The sequence below is a fragment of the Pelophylax lessonae genome (assembly GCF_965119305.1).
Source record: "Pelophylax lessonae genome assembly, chromosome: 6".
NCBI classification, from domain to species: Eukaryota; Metazoa; Chordata; class Amphibia; order Anura; family Ranidae; genus Pelophylax; species Pelophylax lessonae.
Genome location: NC_138773.1, coordinates 76510350 through 76527491, shown reverse-complemented (window position 1 = coordinate 76527491; position 17142 = coordinate 76510350). Strand labels below are relative to the sequence as shown.

General features: G+C 40.7%; 1 protein-coding gene across 1 annotated transcript in view; it reads left to right on the top strand.

Moving 5' to 3' along the window:
* MAPK8IP3 (mitogen-activated protein kinase 8 interacting protein 3) overlaps nt 1-17142 on the top strand; it is a 165154-nt gene that overhangs the window by 49630 nt on the left and 98382 nt on the right. The window contains 3 exon segments of the mRNA XM_082260365.1: nt 5257-5377; nt 6344-6414; nt 7900-7991. Coding sequence (XP_082116491.1) covers nt 5257-5377; nt 6344-6414; nt 7900-7991 — 284 coding nt within the window.

Genomic DNA, 17142 nt, shown 5'->3' with positions numbered 1-17142 from the left:
ATGAACATTAACAAAAAAGAAGAAAAAACAAAAATTATAAGAAGACACATCATATATACATATAATCAACAAGCTATGCCTTTGAAAGTTAATATCAAGGCAAATATACAAGGATTTATTAGTGTGTTAACTTGCTCACCTAGGTCATATTGTAGGTTAGCTAGGAAAGGGTTCAAGATGCCCAAATCGTCCAATGTGAGCCAGGACAAACAAAGCTTCCCTCCAACAGATCCTACAGAGGGATCAGGGTCCCTCTGATGAGATAGGGTGGATCGGACCTCCTCCAGGTTTACCCCAATGATTGATTATATCATTATTCAGTGCAGATGGATGCCCCCCATGTATTAGTATGGAGGTACTAGCAAAAATTAGCACGATGGTTAAGGGTATGGTCAATATGTATCAGCCCAGATAGCTCTGCAGTGCTGGTATAAAAACAAAATATGGGAAAAAAGACAATAATGAAGATATATTGTAGCTGGATAGCCAAGAGATATACTGTAAATAAAATGTAGCAAGGCAAAGTTCCTTTGTTGTTAGTGCTTACCTATATTAGAGATAAATATCGCATGGAGGTCCGAGTGCCGATGCTTGCGGCACAATTTGCCGCTGCTATCGGCGTCCTCGCCTCGTGGGCTTATAAATAGGGAGAGATCCCACCGGAAGTGCGACGCTAACAGCGTCATGACGTCACTTCCGGTGCGGGCGCAATGCATCTGCGTCACTACCGGAGTGGCGAAAGATGGTACTACAGCCAGAGGGGCAGTGCGCACTAATCCCATTACTGGGAGAGGAACAAACGTCCGTGGAGGGGCGTGTCTCCTCTGCTTTGCGCCCGAATCCACCCGATGTGGAGAAAGCTCATAGCTAACCAGGCTCACATCAGAACAACCTGACATCAGCAGAACCCTGCAAGACAAAATATGAAAAAAACATATAAACAAATATTTATAAATCCCACAATATTAGACAACAAACAACTGCTTTAAAGGGACTGACTGAATAGATATTATTGATAATCCCTATATGTTGAGTTGGCAAGAAGAATATCTCTCATTCATGATATACCAATAATTGAAACCATAATTATAACATAATGGCAAAATATGCAGATAATCCAAAATTAATAAAAGATATAATACAATTGTTTTCATGGAAATTTGGCGTTATGTATTATAGGCCTACAATTCTTAGTAATTACTGACTTAAACCTGACCAAAACAAGACTCTAGTAGACATCCCAGATGTGATAAATTTGAAACACAAACACGTGAATTATAATCGAATCAATAATATTATATAATATATAACGCATTAATTATAATTGAATCAATAATATAATTTTATATATATATATATATATGTGTGTGTGTGTGTGTGTGTGCATATATATATATATATATATATATATATATATAATATACACATATATATATGCATATATATATATATATATATATATACCGGTGTATATATATATATATATATATATATATATATGCATATATATATATGCATATATATATATATATATATATATATATATATATATATATATATATATATATGTGCATATATATATATATATATATATATATATATATATATGTATATATATATATATATATAATATAAAATGTGTTTTGTGCAACGTTTTTTTTTTTTTTTTTTTTTTGAATTTCCCTCCCTAGTTCCGCTCCCATGCAGCATTGCTGCTGATCACACCGACGGAGGGACAGAGGAGCGGCGGGACTCTCGGCTGGCGGTCTCAGCAATGAGAGATCATCGCTGGATCGCCAGGATAAGGTAAGAGAACACCGCTGCGCTCTCTGCACATCTACCCCGAGCGTGACTCGGGGTTACCGATCCTGCAATGAAAAATCCACCCCGAGTCACGCTCGGGATTACCGCCAAGGAGGTTAATAAATACATTTTTCTTTTGTTCATTGACAAACACAGCTCCTGATCTTCTTAACCATTTGGTTATACTGCCCGGAAAACTAGGCAGAAAAAATCTCTGGCTATGCCTTTGGGCAGTCCCAGGGGGTATACTCCCTCCCTCTGCTATAGGTACTCACTTTTTTCTGCCTAGTCAGGAGTAAGTACCTAGTTCCTTGCTGGGATCTCTGGTCCTGGCAATTGTTTTCTTTTTAGATAGATTTTTTCTCCTGTTTTTTTCCCTTTGAGATGTAAAATCAACTGCCAGACTGGGCAAGGGGCTGGATAATTTAGATCCAGTGGTCACCCCAGTCTGGCCAGTGAGCGCACGCAGATCTCAGCTCTGCGCTAGGTCAGCCACGACATAGCCCCACCGGACGGGGGCTGGCCTGCGAGTTAAACACCTTACGAGGTTGCATACAACCGGGTCTCGGCCCGAGTCACAGCGTTTCTTCTGGCCGACAGCCCCCCATTTTGATGGCGAGGGGTTCTGTCTGGAGCGGTGCCCACCTGGTGCCTGGTATGGTGAGTAGCTGTCCCCCCTCTCCCCCCTGGAGGGTTTTGGGGTCGACGTGGGACCCCTTGGTTCCCCTTCTTCTCGTCAGGCACCCCCCTTATCTGTACCCCCATCCTACCCCCCTCCACTTATGCTGGGGCTGTGTGGGTGGTCTGGTCCACCTCCTGGGATGGGGGCAGGGCGCTATGCTGGCGATGAAGGGCGGGGGTGCGCTGTTGGAGACCAGACAATCAGCTGTGTGGGGGGGGGGGGCTGTACCTGGTGGGGGCTCCTGCCATGGCCCCCCATACTGCCTTGGCCTGTCCTTGAGGCCTAGGGATTTCTCCTGGGTCCCTGGGAGCAGCCAGGTTCCATCATTTTGTTGTAGCCTTGTGCTGCAATGCGCGGTGGCCATGTTTGTGTAGTCCTGTGGCCATTTTGCGGTGGTTTGCCATAGAAAACAGCGGCGGCCATGTCTGTGGAGCCTTTTGGGTGGCGTTTTTGGCGGTGGGAGCCCCTCCTCATCCCCTGGTGCTGACTCCTGGATCCTTTCATTTTCTGATCTCCACTCGTGCAGTGCAGATTCTCCTGGTGGTTGCGGTGCCTGGTTTCTGTGGAGTGGTAAGTCTTGTGGGGGTCCTCTCCCTCTCTGCTGAGGATTGATTGGTGCTCTGTGATTGGCAACCAGTCGGGTCTGCCAGGGGGTTGGGGGTTGTCCCTTAGCAGTGCTTTACACTTTTTTGAGGGGTCCCCCTGGTGACTGATGGAGTGTTTGGAGCACATCTCCCCACCTACTTTGACAGAATTGTCACTAAAGAGTGGGGACTACCAAACCCCTTGGGGTTCCTAAGCGCTTCACTAGGCGTCACCACTTCGAGGAGTCCCTTCTTAGGAAGTGGACTGTTCCACCGGTGATGGAGCTGCAGTTTATCTGTGATGCCTATTTGGATGTGGCTCCCCTAGTGGCTCTGCTTTTTTCAGCAGTAGCCCTTCACCGTGTCTTTTGGCTCAAATGCTGGTCCGCGGACCAGACTTCTAAAAAGGCCTTGACTTATCTTCCCTTTCAAAGAGATCGCCTGTTTGGTGGTACCCCAGGGTGACATCGTTAAAGGTCTCACAGAGGGGAAGAGTACCTTTCTTCCGCAGACTAATAAGGGCAAGGACCTTCGCCATAGACGTGGGTCATCCTTATCAGCTCATAAGAAGTTTTCTCGTCCCTTAGGGTCAACTGAAAAGAGACCAAAGCCCTTCAGGGCCTCCACTGGAAGATCCAAGGGAACTTGGTCTGGCAAGTCAAGAGCGGGCTTCTTCAGATCAGGTTATGCAGTAACCTTAGCAATTTCTGGGCGAAAGTAGGAGAGTTAAATAAAAAACTGGCAAACTTTGATTTTGGAAGTAGCCTGACGGCATATCTCCTCCACCTTTTGGATCCCTTCTGCCCTACCCTTGTCCCATCCCCACACTGACCCCAATCCTTTTTCTATTTGTTCCTTTTTTCTTCTTTTCTCATGAGACTTATTTTCTTTTCTCATTAGAGCTATTTTTTTTACAAATTTTTTTGAACACCAAAGGTGGATACTATATACTGACATTTATGTCACTGTTCGGATTCAACCTGTTTAAGGACTTTCTTGTGAATGTATTGTAGATCTCCTTTGACCCACAGACAGTTGACCAATGCCCTATTCTACAAACGATGTTGACGTATTATATAATGTACACTGTGATACTATGTCCGTGTCCTTAAAAAATAAAAAATATACAAAAATGTAAAAAATAATGTTACCACCACATCATAACTGAACAGATGTGAAGCAAAAAAAAGCTCAGCATGCAAATGAAATTGAACAGAAAGAAATAGTTTGTGGGGTGTTAAGCAGTGGCCTGAAAAATCACTAACTAATAAATAAGTTGTTATATTTAATGAATCATTTCAACAGCACTTTCAGTATGATAATGGTACTAAGCTGTCCCAGGCCTAAAATGCATATATTATGATAATGGTACTAAGCTGGCCCCAGGTCTAAAATGTGGGGACCTACGTATGTGCACATACCTTTCAATCTCTTCTGTAAAATTTTACACTTTCTGGCACTGTCATCTATTAGCCAGTAAGGCTATATCATACTAGCAATCCTGATTCTGGCAATAATTCAGCAGCAGTAGGATCTCTATTGAGAACATTATCTATTTCTATAGTGTTGACTCCTAGGCAATCTGAAAATTCCCTCGCTGGCTAATTTTACTTGTACAAGTAAAATTAGCCAGCGGGGGAGCACACGATAGCAGAGGTAGAGCAACACCTCAATGTTGGGGATTCTGTGACTAGTGAGTTGACACCAGTGGCAGTATCACTAGTGTGACATAACCCCGAGGCCTGAACAGAGGTACTAACCTGAGATGTATGCTATGTGGTGCCTAAAGTAGGACAGGAAAGTATTTGAATTTCAAGTTTGGATTAATTTCTATAATCTAGATGGAGCAATGAACAAAGGGGGAGGTAGCATTATTTTGGTAATAACAGGTAAGGCGCAATGCTGTGTGGTATGCGCTATAATCTCCCATAGGCAGGTCAGGTAAATAGTTTTTTAAGAAAATCTGTCATTAAAGATTTTGAAAATGTTGGTTGCCTGGTTTTCCAACTAAACCACTTGCTTCATAACTGACAACAAATTTGCAGATAAGGACTTCAGACTTCTCTCTGACTTTCCTGATCTGCATACTTATTATTAAAAGTAAAGCTATCGAAATAACTGCTTTGTACTTATCATATAAAATGTCTCTATATACAACTTATAAAATATTTGTGCTTCTTTTTACAGAAATTTATTGAATTTGAAGATGCTCTTGAACAAGAGAAGAAGGACCTCCAATATCAGGTGGAAGGCTTGGAATTTCAGTCCCGGCAACAGGAGCTAAAGACCAAAAATTATGCTGACCAAAGTAGGTGACGTTAAAAATTCTTGGAGATTCCTTCCACTAAATATCCTAACTCTTTCACGATATTTACCTGACATTGGTTACAACTGAAAAACTATATGTACATTAAATATAAAAACAGCTCTTTGAAACACACTACGAACACTTCTACAACGTAAGGTTACTATGTACCCAGTATGTGGTTACTATGATTGTAATTCCTTTTGTAAGGAAAGATGTAACTTTAGATTCCATTGTGTGTATGTACACATATATATATATATATATATATATATATATATATATATATTTTTTTTTTTTTATTTATTTATTTATTTTTTTATAAGTATATATATCAGTGAGAGCTGAATGTTTACAGACTGTTATTCAATGTTTTTTTCAGACCATCATACAAAGGAAGGGGTGACTTGGGGAGTCACTTTTCTAACTCATTTAACTGTGTACGTAATCAGAGCTTGAGCTGTTGAGGTCCTTAAATATACTTTTCTTCAGCAAAAACAGTCCAATTCCAGACATGTCATTTTGGTTTTGGATAGAGTACAGAAGCGTTAACATTTCTAATAGGTTTTTGTTTTATGACTTTGCACTAGAAGGTGACATGCTCTAAGCAAATGCATGAGCTTTCCTACAGAAGAGCAGGGGTGCAGATTACACATAGCTGATTGACTCAGAGGAAGGATATCCTTCCTTTCTGCTTTGGGAGACCTCCTGGAGTGGTCAGCTTATACATGCTGCCCTCTGTGTATTATGAAGCCTAATGTGGACAATAAGGAGTTGATTTACTAAAGGCAAATAGGTTGTCCACTGTGCAAGGGAAATTGCACTTTACAAAGGAATTTCCCCTTAGCTTAGGGAATGTGGTCATATTTATAGTATACTTCATTTTTTTTCCATTTGTGTTAATATAAAATGTAATGGGTTCTAAATAATACCATAAAGGTATTAATGATAGTTTTCACATTCTTCCAGTTTCCAGATTAGAAGAAAGAGAGTCAGAGATGAAAAAGGAATACAATGCCTTACACCAACGGCACACCGAGGTATGCAAAGTTAAAAACTGTCTTTTAACGAAGAGAAGTTTGAAGCAGTACCAAATTAATACACTGGTAGACCGAGGGCAAAACTTTTATTTTTGGGTTCCCTTCCATCCACAACTATATTTCGTATCTAAAAAAAACAAAAAGCAGAAACCTTAATAACCTGCACAGTTTACAGATTAGGTGGTCAGGAGTATGTGATGTAACATACAGTACAGTGTACAAAGTAGAGCAGTCTGGAGTATATAAAGAACAGTACAGCATACAGAGTGAGTCCAGAGGCTGTAATGTATACCAAAGTGTGTATACTTGGGTGGTCTGGAGTATGTAATGTAGAACAAAATGTAAAAAGTGGAGAATTTTGGCGTATGTAATCTACAGTACAATGTACAAAGTGAAGCAGTCAGAAGTATGGAACATACAGTACAGCATACAGAGTCATACAGTCAGGAGTATGGGATATGCAGTAGAGTGGAGAGTGGAGCAGTCCGGTGTTTGCAACATACAGTACAGTATACAAAGTGGTGTAGTCAGGAATGTGTAGCATACACTATAGTGTACAGAGAACTTGCTAGAACAATAATGAACTTTAAAGGCATGTATAATAAAATTAAACAATTTATTGATCTATATAAAAATGTTTTCCACATAATACAGAAAGAATATCTAAAATGTGATTGGACAACATATAGTGTACATAATAGAGTGGTAAGGTCAGGAGTATGTAATGCACACAGTACATTGTATATAAAGTGATAAGTTCGGGGGTATGTACAGTAGTGTTCAAAGTGGAGTTGACAGGTTTAATACCAAACAGTACAGCATGTAATGTGAAGCAGTAAGGACTATGCAATATATAATGTAACATACAAAGTGGAGAAGTAAGTAGTTTGTAACATACAGTACAGCATGCAGAGTGATACAATCAGGACATGTAACATACAGTATATCATTGAGAGCTTCTTTTACAATTTTGAGAAGGAGAGATGATTTCCTATTTTCTGAACTATTGTGAACCTTCTAACACCTCTCAACATCCCCTTTCCCCCCTTCAGTTATTTTGCTGGATTTACCCACAAATGTCTCAACATACCTTTTACCTCCTGCCCTAGGCATTGACCGGCAGGTGCCTTACCTGGACCTCCGTGAAGTACTACCTGGCATACATAATTACATATGCCACAAAACTCCTCAAAAAAGCTCCAGATCAGGATGTGTAGCTATCCACAGGCCCAAATGCATTGTCCATCTTTCCACTCATACTTAATTGAGGAGTACATTCCCAATATTGCTGAAATGGGGGCATTCCAAACCAATATGTTAAAAAATATACAAATGCCTTTTATTCTAGGATGACATTTGATAACATATATTTTAAGCAGATATAGTTTGAGCTGCTTTAGGCTTCTTCACTCTTTGTTCCCTTGATATTAGGTTTAGTTATATTTTTTGTTTGACTTAATCAGTCATTTTGTTTTCCCCTCACAGATGATCCAGACGTATATGGAACACATTGAACGGTCAAAACTGCAGCAGGTAGCTGGAAACAGTCAGTCAGAGGGTGGCGTCACAGGCAGAAGGTTGGTGTTGTTAAAATCTCAATATTCAACTAATAATTCAGCTATGGGTGGATTCTGGTAGCTTCAGGCATCTGCTGACGTTTTATATCACTTAGGGACTCCAACAGAAGGTCTTCTGGATAGAATTCCTAGCTCTGACTTCACTTTCAATGTAAATAAACAAGAAAAAAGAAAAAATTGTTTGGAAGGTTGGGACAAAAGGATTTTAGCGGTACCGTCCTCAGACATTACACAGTTTCGATAAAATCAAAAAGATATTTATTGAACATATACAAACAAACTTCCAATTTAAAATCACAGAAGCGTATGCAGAGTGTATATAAAAGGGTCCCTCTATGTAGTCCTTTACACCCTTACAGGAGGGTGCTGACCAAAAACTACCTCCCAAAAGGTTGTAGGTGTAGACGTGTAAACTCCCGACATGTTTTGTGGTTGCCTGCTTCTTCAGGAGAGTAAGACAGCAAAATAGGGGGACCACATACTATAAATGACAATTGAAAACATGAATACATGATATATTTTTCATAATAGTATGCCATTGTTTCCACAGTTATTGCAAAGTATGTATATCAGGTCATTTACCTCAAAAGACTAGTCAACACCAGCCAAACAATAGACCAGAAGAAGCACCAAGGTTACTGTCCCTGGGTGAGCATGGGAGCAAATCCAGGGGGCTCCCTATGAATGCTAAATATAATGCAGTGTATTATGATGTTTGATGATAATAAGAGATTCCGGTACATTATTGGCAGATACAATGACATGTACAACATAGTATACATACCATCAAGGTAAAATAGAAAAAGATCAAAGGCTGGGTTAGGCGGTGGGGTAGTAAGTAAATGAGGGTCAAATCAAAGGATAAATGTACCTCACTTCCCTTTCCATGTATTCAGTGATATATATATATATATATATATATATATATATATATATATATATTGCAATGAGCGTGTTCTAAAGAAAAGAATGGTATACATAAAACAGGATACCGATCCCCCAAACCATGCATGTCTAGGTAAGATATTCAGGAGTCACAAGGATCCCATTTCAATGCAAAGAAAAAGGGTAAGCGTACCCTATAAAAAATCAGCTCATGAAATATTGGGATGTGGGTACCTTTGTATTACAATTAATGTTCACTGAGCAATCCTTAAAATCCCTTTTTATAAAATAAACTAATTTAAATATTTAACAGGGGAACGTCCTATAGTACAGTAGTGGGTTCCTTAGTGGACCATCACTATGCCCAAGTGTCATCAAATGGGGGTCAGAATGTGCTTCTTCAGCTTTGAGCTGGTTTCGCCTTGCAGAAAGTTAAAACTTGTACAGCAATTTTGGAGTGCCTTGGCAGCGGAAGATGGTGATCATAGTCAGATCCTCAGCTTGACCTCCTGAAGTGTTGTAGATGAAGAAAGAAACAATGGGGTGGATTTACTAAAGGCAAATAGACTGTGCACATTGCAAGTGCAAGAGCAGCTGCAGTCATTTTCCCCAGAGCTTAGTAAATGAGGTAAAGCTATGCTGATTTCCATCATCCAATCATGTGCAACCAAAAATGTTTATTTTTTATTTTTCTTGAACCTGATTGGGAATGCTTATCAAAGTGAAGCTTTGCCATGTTATTTATGAAAATGTTATTTATTTGATGTTGTATTTTAATAGTATGGATGATTTATTGCAGTATAGGTTTAATTTAGTTTTATTTGGTACAAATTGTTCTTAGTGGTAATTTTATTGTATTATTGTGTCTTGTTCCGTTCGTTATTGTGATCATAATTGTCTTCATTGCATGTAATTGTATTTAATAATTTCCCTTTGGGATTAATAAAATCTTCTGAATCTGAAGGGGATTTACTAAGCTCTGGGGAAAATGAGAGTGTCCTAACTTTGACTTGGCAGTGGGCGTTACAGATCTCTGCAGAGAAACCACTGCTTCCACACAAAGACAAAGGATTTTTCTTTGCTGTTCACTGGAAGATCAGTTTTATGTTCAAGTTGTGACTGCTTTCCAAAGAAAACAAAGATTTGATACTCCTTTTCTTTTAATGCACCTGGATTATATTTTGATGATTTTAACTTAAAGTTTAATTGTACTTTAGGAAGTGGTTTTATTCTTTTATATGCAGATATTGGTTGTTGAGATATATTTGTTTTGCGCCTGTTATTATCACTTTTGCTGCTTTATTGCTTCTTGATTAAACATTTATACTTAAGGCTCTTTCACACGGAGTGGACCGCATTGCGATCCGCTCCGGCACTTTTTTTTTTTCCACGGAGAAGATGACACTTGTGTCATCTGCTCTGTATGTCCGCATATCATCCTATCCGTTTGCGGATGATATACGGACATAATGTATGTCTATGGGCATTGCGGATGTCAGCAGATGACACCGCTGACATCCGATTTTGCATCCGTTCCGTTTTTTTAACGGAACAAAAATAGGGTTCTGTTCCGTTCCAAAAAACGGAACAGAACTGAAAGGATGAAAATGGGAAGTCAGCGGATGACCATCCGCTGACATCCGCAATGCCATTGACATACATTATGTCCGTATATCATCCGCAAAAAAATAGGACATACGGAACGCCCGTGTGAAAGGGCCCTTAAAATATTTGTTTTTATGCTAGTATAACATAGTGGTTACAATCCCAATCTAATCTTGCAGTTAGTAGAGGCTGCAGGGGACTGCATTACTTTAGTACATTTACCATTTATTATGTGATTGCTGTCTATTAGAAGAGCTGAAGTGTTTATCTCACATTCGTTTATATGAAGAAGTAAAAGCAAAGCAACAGATTATACTGCACAAGCAACAGAAGTGAACAATGCTCCTTAAGATCCAGTTCAAAGTTCAAACTTCGCATTACATAGCCTTTGAAAACACAGCAGTAATAAATCCCTAAGCCTGGGTTCACATACATGTGGTGCAATTTTTATGTCAGTTTTCAGTGCGATTTTCAAAGGTGTTCTGTGGTTCTGGTGCGATTCAGATGTGTTGGAGAGGAAGGGAGGTGTAGGAGGAGGAGGGGAGCAAACTGTGCCAAAATCATGTTCACAAATGAGGAGATATGTGATTGGGAAACATTCCCATTGAAGTCAATGATCCGGGAAATCGTACCGTGCTGCTCTAAAAATGCACAGGACCCTTTTTAAAATTGCACTGCGAGTGAACCGCATGTATGTGAATGGCCACAGTAGAAAACAATGTTACTTGACATGTTATGCAATTCACATCATAAATCGTATATGTGAACCAAGGCTCATACTTATTAAAAACACGCTATAGGTATTCTATATGACAAATTATAGATGTGTGTAAATGTATGTGTATATATATATGTATATATTGTGTCTGTATGCACTATTGGCTGTGGTTGGCACTGTGATAATGTCGTCAGTGATTCAAATGCATGCTGCTAGCACCAATTTCTGTAGCATGGCATACCTCTATCTACATAAATTAAGAATTCTGCAACATTTTTTTACAATTGGTTTGTAAACACAACATATGTCCATATTTGGAGATAAGAAAAAGATTTTTCTTTTATATTGGTATGTGATATTTTAAGTGTGGAAGGGTTGTCTTTGCTCCCACTGAGTATATATATATCTTAATGTCCTGTTGACTCAGGGTTCAAAGAGAGAAGAAATAATGAAAAGTAACTTTATCGAAGACAGAGACAGCAACATATTCACTATTTTTAGTTTGGTGATTTAAAACCACTGCCATTTTTTCAGCTATTTTATTTCATCCTATTCCTATAGTCCCCCGCCCCTTACCTTGTTTCTTGTCCTCGAGTCACAGGGTTATAGAATCTCCCTAGTGGAGTCACAAAGATCAATCTGACATGCTTTCTAACCCTCCCACACGCTAGAAAATACGTTTTGGCTGGTGTTGGGCTTCACCTTGATGAGTAGAAAAAAATGTGGACAATTGGGAGGTATGGAAGAAGGACACAGACTTTGATTTAGAATCCACAATCTGTGTCTGGGATCTCGGGATTGACACATTTGGTGCTCCAGAACCATGGCACAGTCACTGCTGGGAATCATCTTGACAAAGGTGGAGTTACCCTGCCTAACTAGCAGAAGAACCAGCCATGACTGTGGATCATATTGCTGTTGTGAGCGCTTGTTGTATTTCATTTTTGGCACACGTTTATGCATGAACGGGCATCTAACTGCTGTTTTCTTGTCTTGATTTTTGTGCTGTTGCCGCTGTGTTTTGGGTGTCTTGTCTGTGAATTGTCCCTTCAGTCACCGCCATACATGGAGGAAGAGGTAATTGTCACTGCCACTGTATCAATGTAAAGAAAGGTTATTTATCAAGTCCTGATAGCCACTTAGGCTGGCCATACATTATACAACTTTCGAATTAACAAAACCATATAATATGATGTCAAACCTAAACAATTTCAATTTGTATGCAATACGGCAGGCCCTTGCACTACATAGCTGAAGGTAAATATACAGGAAATTGAATAGGAAAATTCTAAAATGTATGGCCAGCTTTAGTCCTGCCTTAAAGAGACTCTGTTGCCAGACCTACCATTTCAATAAAAATGTTCCCATAAGATTATATTATTTAGCTCTAAAAACCTTGATCATGAAGACATAAAAAAAAAAAAAACCTAAAAGCTATTGTAAACCTTGTAAAATACTTAAAAAGTGACACTTCTTAGTATTTCCTTCCCTCTCCTGTCTGACAGCTACATACTAAATTATGGAATAGAGAAACACTGGTAAAAACACTGTTTTCTGTTTTAAGCTGGTGACAAGGTTTCTTTATAGAGTTTCAGCTTTTTTCAATTACTCAATAGACTTGCCCTGATGTAGTCTTGAATAATAGAGAGAAGGTAATTTCATAATTTCTTTAGGGCTTTTAAATTTCATTCATCAGGCTAACAAGAGAAGTTTCCTAGAGTAAAATAAAATGGTCGATTGCCCCGTAACTTCTATGTTGGGTATGCACAGCTGAAAAAGGTCAGTTCGGCAGAAACCGGATAACATTTGGTCTGCGTGTACAGCTCCTCGTTCTCCTCTGATGAATGAGCATGCTGGAAAAAACAGCCCCCCGATCTGCTAGCGCTGATCAGTGTGTTCTGGTGGGGGGCACTCCCCTTGTCAGAACACATTAGCTTTGCAAGTACATGAGATCTGTTAGTACGTTGATCTGTAAGTTTTTTTATTCCTTCAGCCTAGTGGGTTGCAGGAAAAAAAAAAAACGTATAGTGTGTACCCAGCTCTGGACAGTTATTACCAAAACTGGAGTACCATTGGAAGATTGCTCCTCATTCAACTCTTGTTCTTGTTAATTTTTTCATTTTCTGTCCTGGTGACCATTATCACAGAGGGGACCTCCGTATTTCCATAGTAGTTTGGAAAAAACACTAGAAAGCTGAGCGAGGTTCTGACCTTTCCCTACCGTATCCAAACTGGAGATAACTGGACTGGAGACTGGAGATAAACTTTAGGATAATATTCCACTTTCAGTTCTGAACTGTGCAGAACATTGTCTCATCATTTGATCACTTCAGTGGTGTGGACAGAAACTCTTTGGGTGGGTTAGTGACTTGTGTTCTATAGAATTCAGGTTGACTTAGGACAGATGAGCATATAGCCAGCAGTGGTTGGTCAGTGCCTTTCAACAATGAATAAAGTAAGTAAATCCATGCTTGTAACCTCCAAATGCCTCCCCCTTCATTTCATTGTAGTTGGAAATTCTGCTTTAGAGGGCAACTCTAACCACACGAATAAAAGCCATCCCATGCTCTAGCTGTGAATTAATTCAGAAGAAAATTAATGTATTTAAGATACTGTTAGTCTTATAATCTCAATTTACTTAAAGTGTATGTATAGCCTTAGTTAAAGAGTATTGTGCAATTACACTAGAATATTGTTGTGAGAAACATTGTTTATGGCCTGTAAAGCCATAACTCTTAAATGGATGAACCCATCCTCCCCTACTGTAGTCAAATTATTCCCTATGAAAAGTTAGGTATGGGAATAGGAAATATCCTCTTTATTTCCAAAAAATGTGGGATCCTATGGTGTAACTGTTCCAAAAGTCACCAGTATTATAATCAATGTATATCTGCCTATTTGTATTATCATTGTCATATACTGTACAGTATATAATGCATGTAACTAACAAAGACTCACAGGAGACTGTCAGTGTTTCTGTCTCTTTACTTTATACTGCAAATCTGTATCCAGTTGAAATTATATAAAACAGGCTCTTTAACAAAGCCCTAGAAAGCAGTAAAAGCATAGAGGAAATAAACTTTCCCCGCGTCTAAAACTTAAAAAAAAGTTTTGCCTTGACATAATCAATATTTGCAGCCAAATAGTGTGTCCAGAGCCTTGTAATTGGCCAGTAAGAATGTTGTGTGTCTAGCTTATGCTTGCTGTTGAATGGCATCCCCCTGTTGTCCTTTGTGCCCACTGCCCGCAGTTGTGTTGTCTCCCGAACGATCAGAATGGCTGTATACTTATATTACATAGGGATTTTACTGCCTTGATTTATTAACCCTTGTAGACTTTCTTGAAGCTTTAACCAAAAATGTTATTTCTCTTTTATTTATTGACGGACACAGCTCCTGTCATTCTTGACTATTGGGTTATACTGCCCCCTACAGGAGTAGGACACCCAACAGACAAAACTTCTGGCTACACCCATGGGAGTCCCTCTCCCTGCTATAGTAACTTCGTTTTTTTTGCCTAGTCAGGAGTAAGGACCTAGTTCCTTGCTGAGATTTTTGGTCCTGACAAAGTTTTTTAGATAGAACATTTTTTCCTCCTGGATTTTTCCTGTGAGATCTACTATCTACTGCCGGACTGGGGGATGGGCTGGATAATCTAGATCCAGTCTGGCCAGCGAGCAGGGCAGGCCTCAGCTCCGCGTTAGGTTGGCCGTGACATAGCCCCACTAGACAGGGGCTGACCCTGTGAGTTAAATGTCTTGTGAGGTCGCATACAACCTGGCCTCAGCCTGAGTTGCAGCGTTCCTCCTGGCCGACAGCCTCCTATTTCAATGGAGAGGAGGATCTGTCTGGAGCAGTGCCCACCTGGTTCCTGGAATGGTGAGTAGCCGTCCCCCCTCTGCTCCTGGAGGTTTTTGGGGTGGATGCGGGCCCCTCCTTGGGATGACCGGAACCTTGGTTCCCCTCCTTCCCGCAGACACCCCCCCTGTTTTTGCCAAATCCCCAGTCTGCCCCCCCTCTACATACACTGGGGTTGTTTGGGTGGTCTGGTCACTTGTCTAGAATGGAGGCAGGGCGCTAACTGGCGATGGGGGCCGGGGGGGTTGTGCTGCCGGCGACTGGACAATCAACTGTGTAGGGGGGGCTTATACCTGGTGGGGGCTCCTGCTAGGGCCCCCCGTCCTTCCTGAATTTGTCCTTGAGGCCTAATCTCCCAATTCTGGATCCCTGTATATCTCGTAGTGCCGCGCGGGGCCGCCATTTTGTTGAAGCCTGTGTATCCCTATACACGGTGGTCATGTTTGTGTAGTGCGGCGGCCATTTTTTTGTGGTTTGACGTTGCAAATAGCGGCGGCCATGATGGGGGAGCCCTGTGGGCAATGATTTAGGCGGAGGGAGCACCTCCTTATCCCCTGGTGCTGACTCCTGGATCATTTTGCTTCCTAATCACCGCACGTATAGTACAGATTCTCCTGGTGGTTGCAGGTGCCTGTGTCGGTGGGTGGTGAGTCTGCTAGGGTCCTCTCCCTCTCTGCTGAGGATAGCTCTGTGCCTTGTGCTTGGTGACAGGGTGGTGCTGCCAGCGCGGTGGGTGTTGTCCCTTAGCAGTGTGTTACACTTTTTATTGGGGTCCCCCAGTAACTCATGGAGTCTTTCAAGCACATTTCCCCACCTGATCCCCTCTCTGAAGCTGCAGGGCCCTCCTGGTCCTAACCAACTATCCATGCACTGATGCAGTCCCTTGTGTCCCGGGAGGAAGTGGCTTGCTGGCAACGGGCTAGCAAAATGCAGACACAGCAGCCCATTCAAATGAATGGGCTGTCGTGCCTGCACACCTGGGCTGTGATGTAAAGAATCCGAGTCATCACACAAAAATGCAATCTGGACCTCTGCTGGAAGAACATTTTACTAATCGGACTTCCATGAAGTTTAATTAAATACCCCTGTACTATACCAATGTTTGCAAGATGTGCAATCTTGTGCACTACGGTAAAAACCTTTACCCATTGTAGGCTACATAGCATGTATTACAAAGAAGAAGAAAGGGAGGGAAGGGGGAAGGGGGAAGGGGGGGGGAGCAAACAGACAAGCCAGTGAAAATTTTCCTCCAACCATTATCACTTTACCTCATCATTCCTCCCCTCAATTCTCCAGAAGCCTGGTTAGTATCAATTGATGTGGTGCCAGTCTCAGAATATCTAACTATGGTTGCCGCAAGGAAAATAATTTCCTGGGCACATTGGGGTGTTGATATGTAAATTTTTCACGTATAAGAGTGGCGTTCACCTGCTCCACCCATTGTTTCTTGGTAGGAACACGTGAAGACATCTAGTAGCGGGCAATTCGTTTACAGGCAATAAATCGTAGGCGCCTCACCGTTACAATTGCTTTTGGACCCAATGACTCCTCCTCCAAAGCTCTCAACAAACATATCACAGGGTCTCTAGGAAGCCAAAACTATATACCTGCGAAATAGTACTTATGCTCTCTGACCAGTATTAGAGTAGCTTGGGACACACATTTCCATATTATATGCAACAAGCCTCTGTGTTCTTGTTCACATTTTGGGCAAAAAGGAGTGTCTCTACTTCCCCACTAATGCAGCAGAGTTGGTGTTCTGTAGCACTATGCAACAAAAAAAGATGAGAAAGCCTCTCCGAGGCTGACACAGAAACCTGAGTCATGGATGAAGGACATAAATCCCAAGTTTTATCATCAATAATGCCCAAATCTCTCTCCCAACCTCCCTTACATTTTAGTGTAAATGTTTACTGTAAGACATTAACTATACTGGTGTATGACCTGGATATCATGCCCTTTTTGTCTCTCACCATTAATATATCAGTAAGTAAGGGATCTTCTGTTAGCTTGAGTATTGATAGCCGAGATTGAGAATTTAGAGCGTGTCTCAATTGTAGATATCTGTAATATTGGGTCCTGGGAA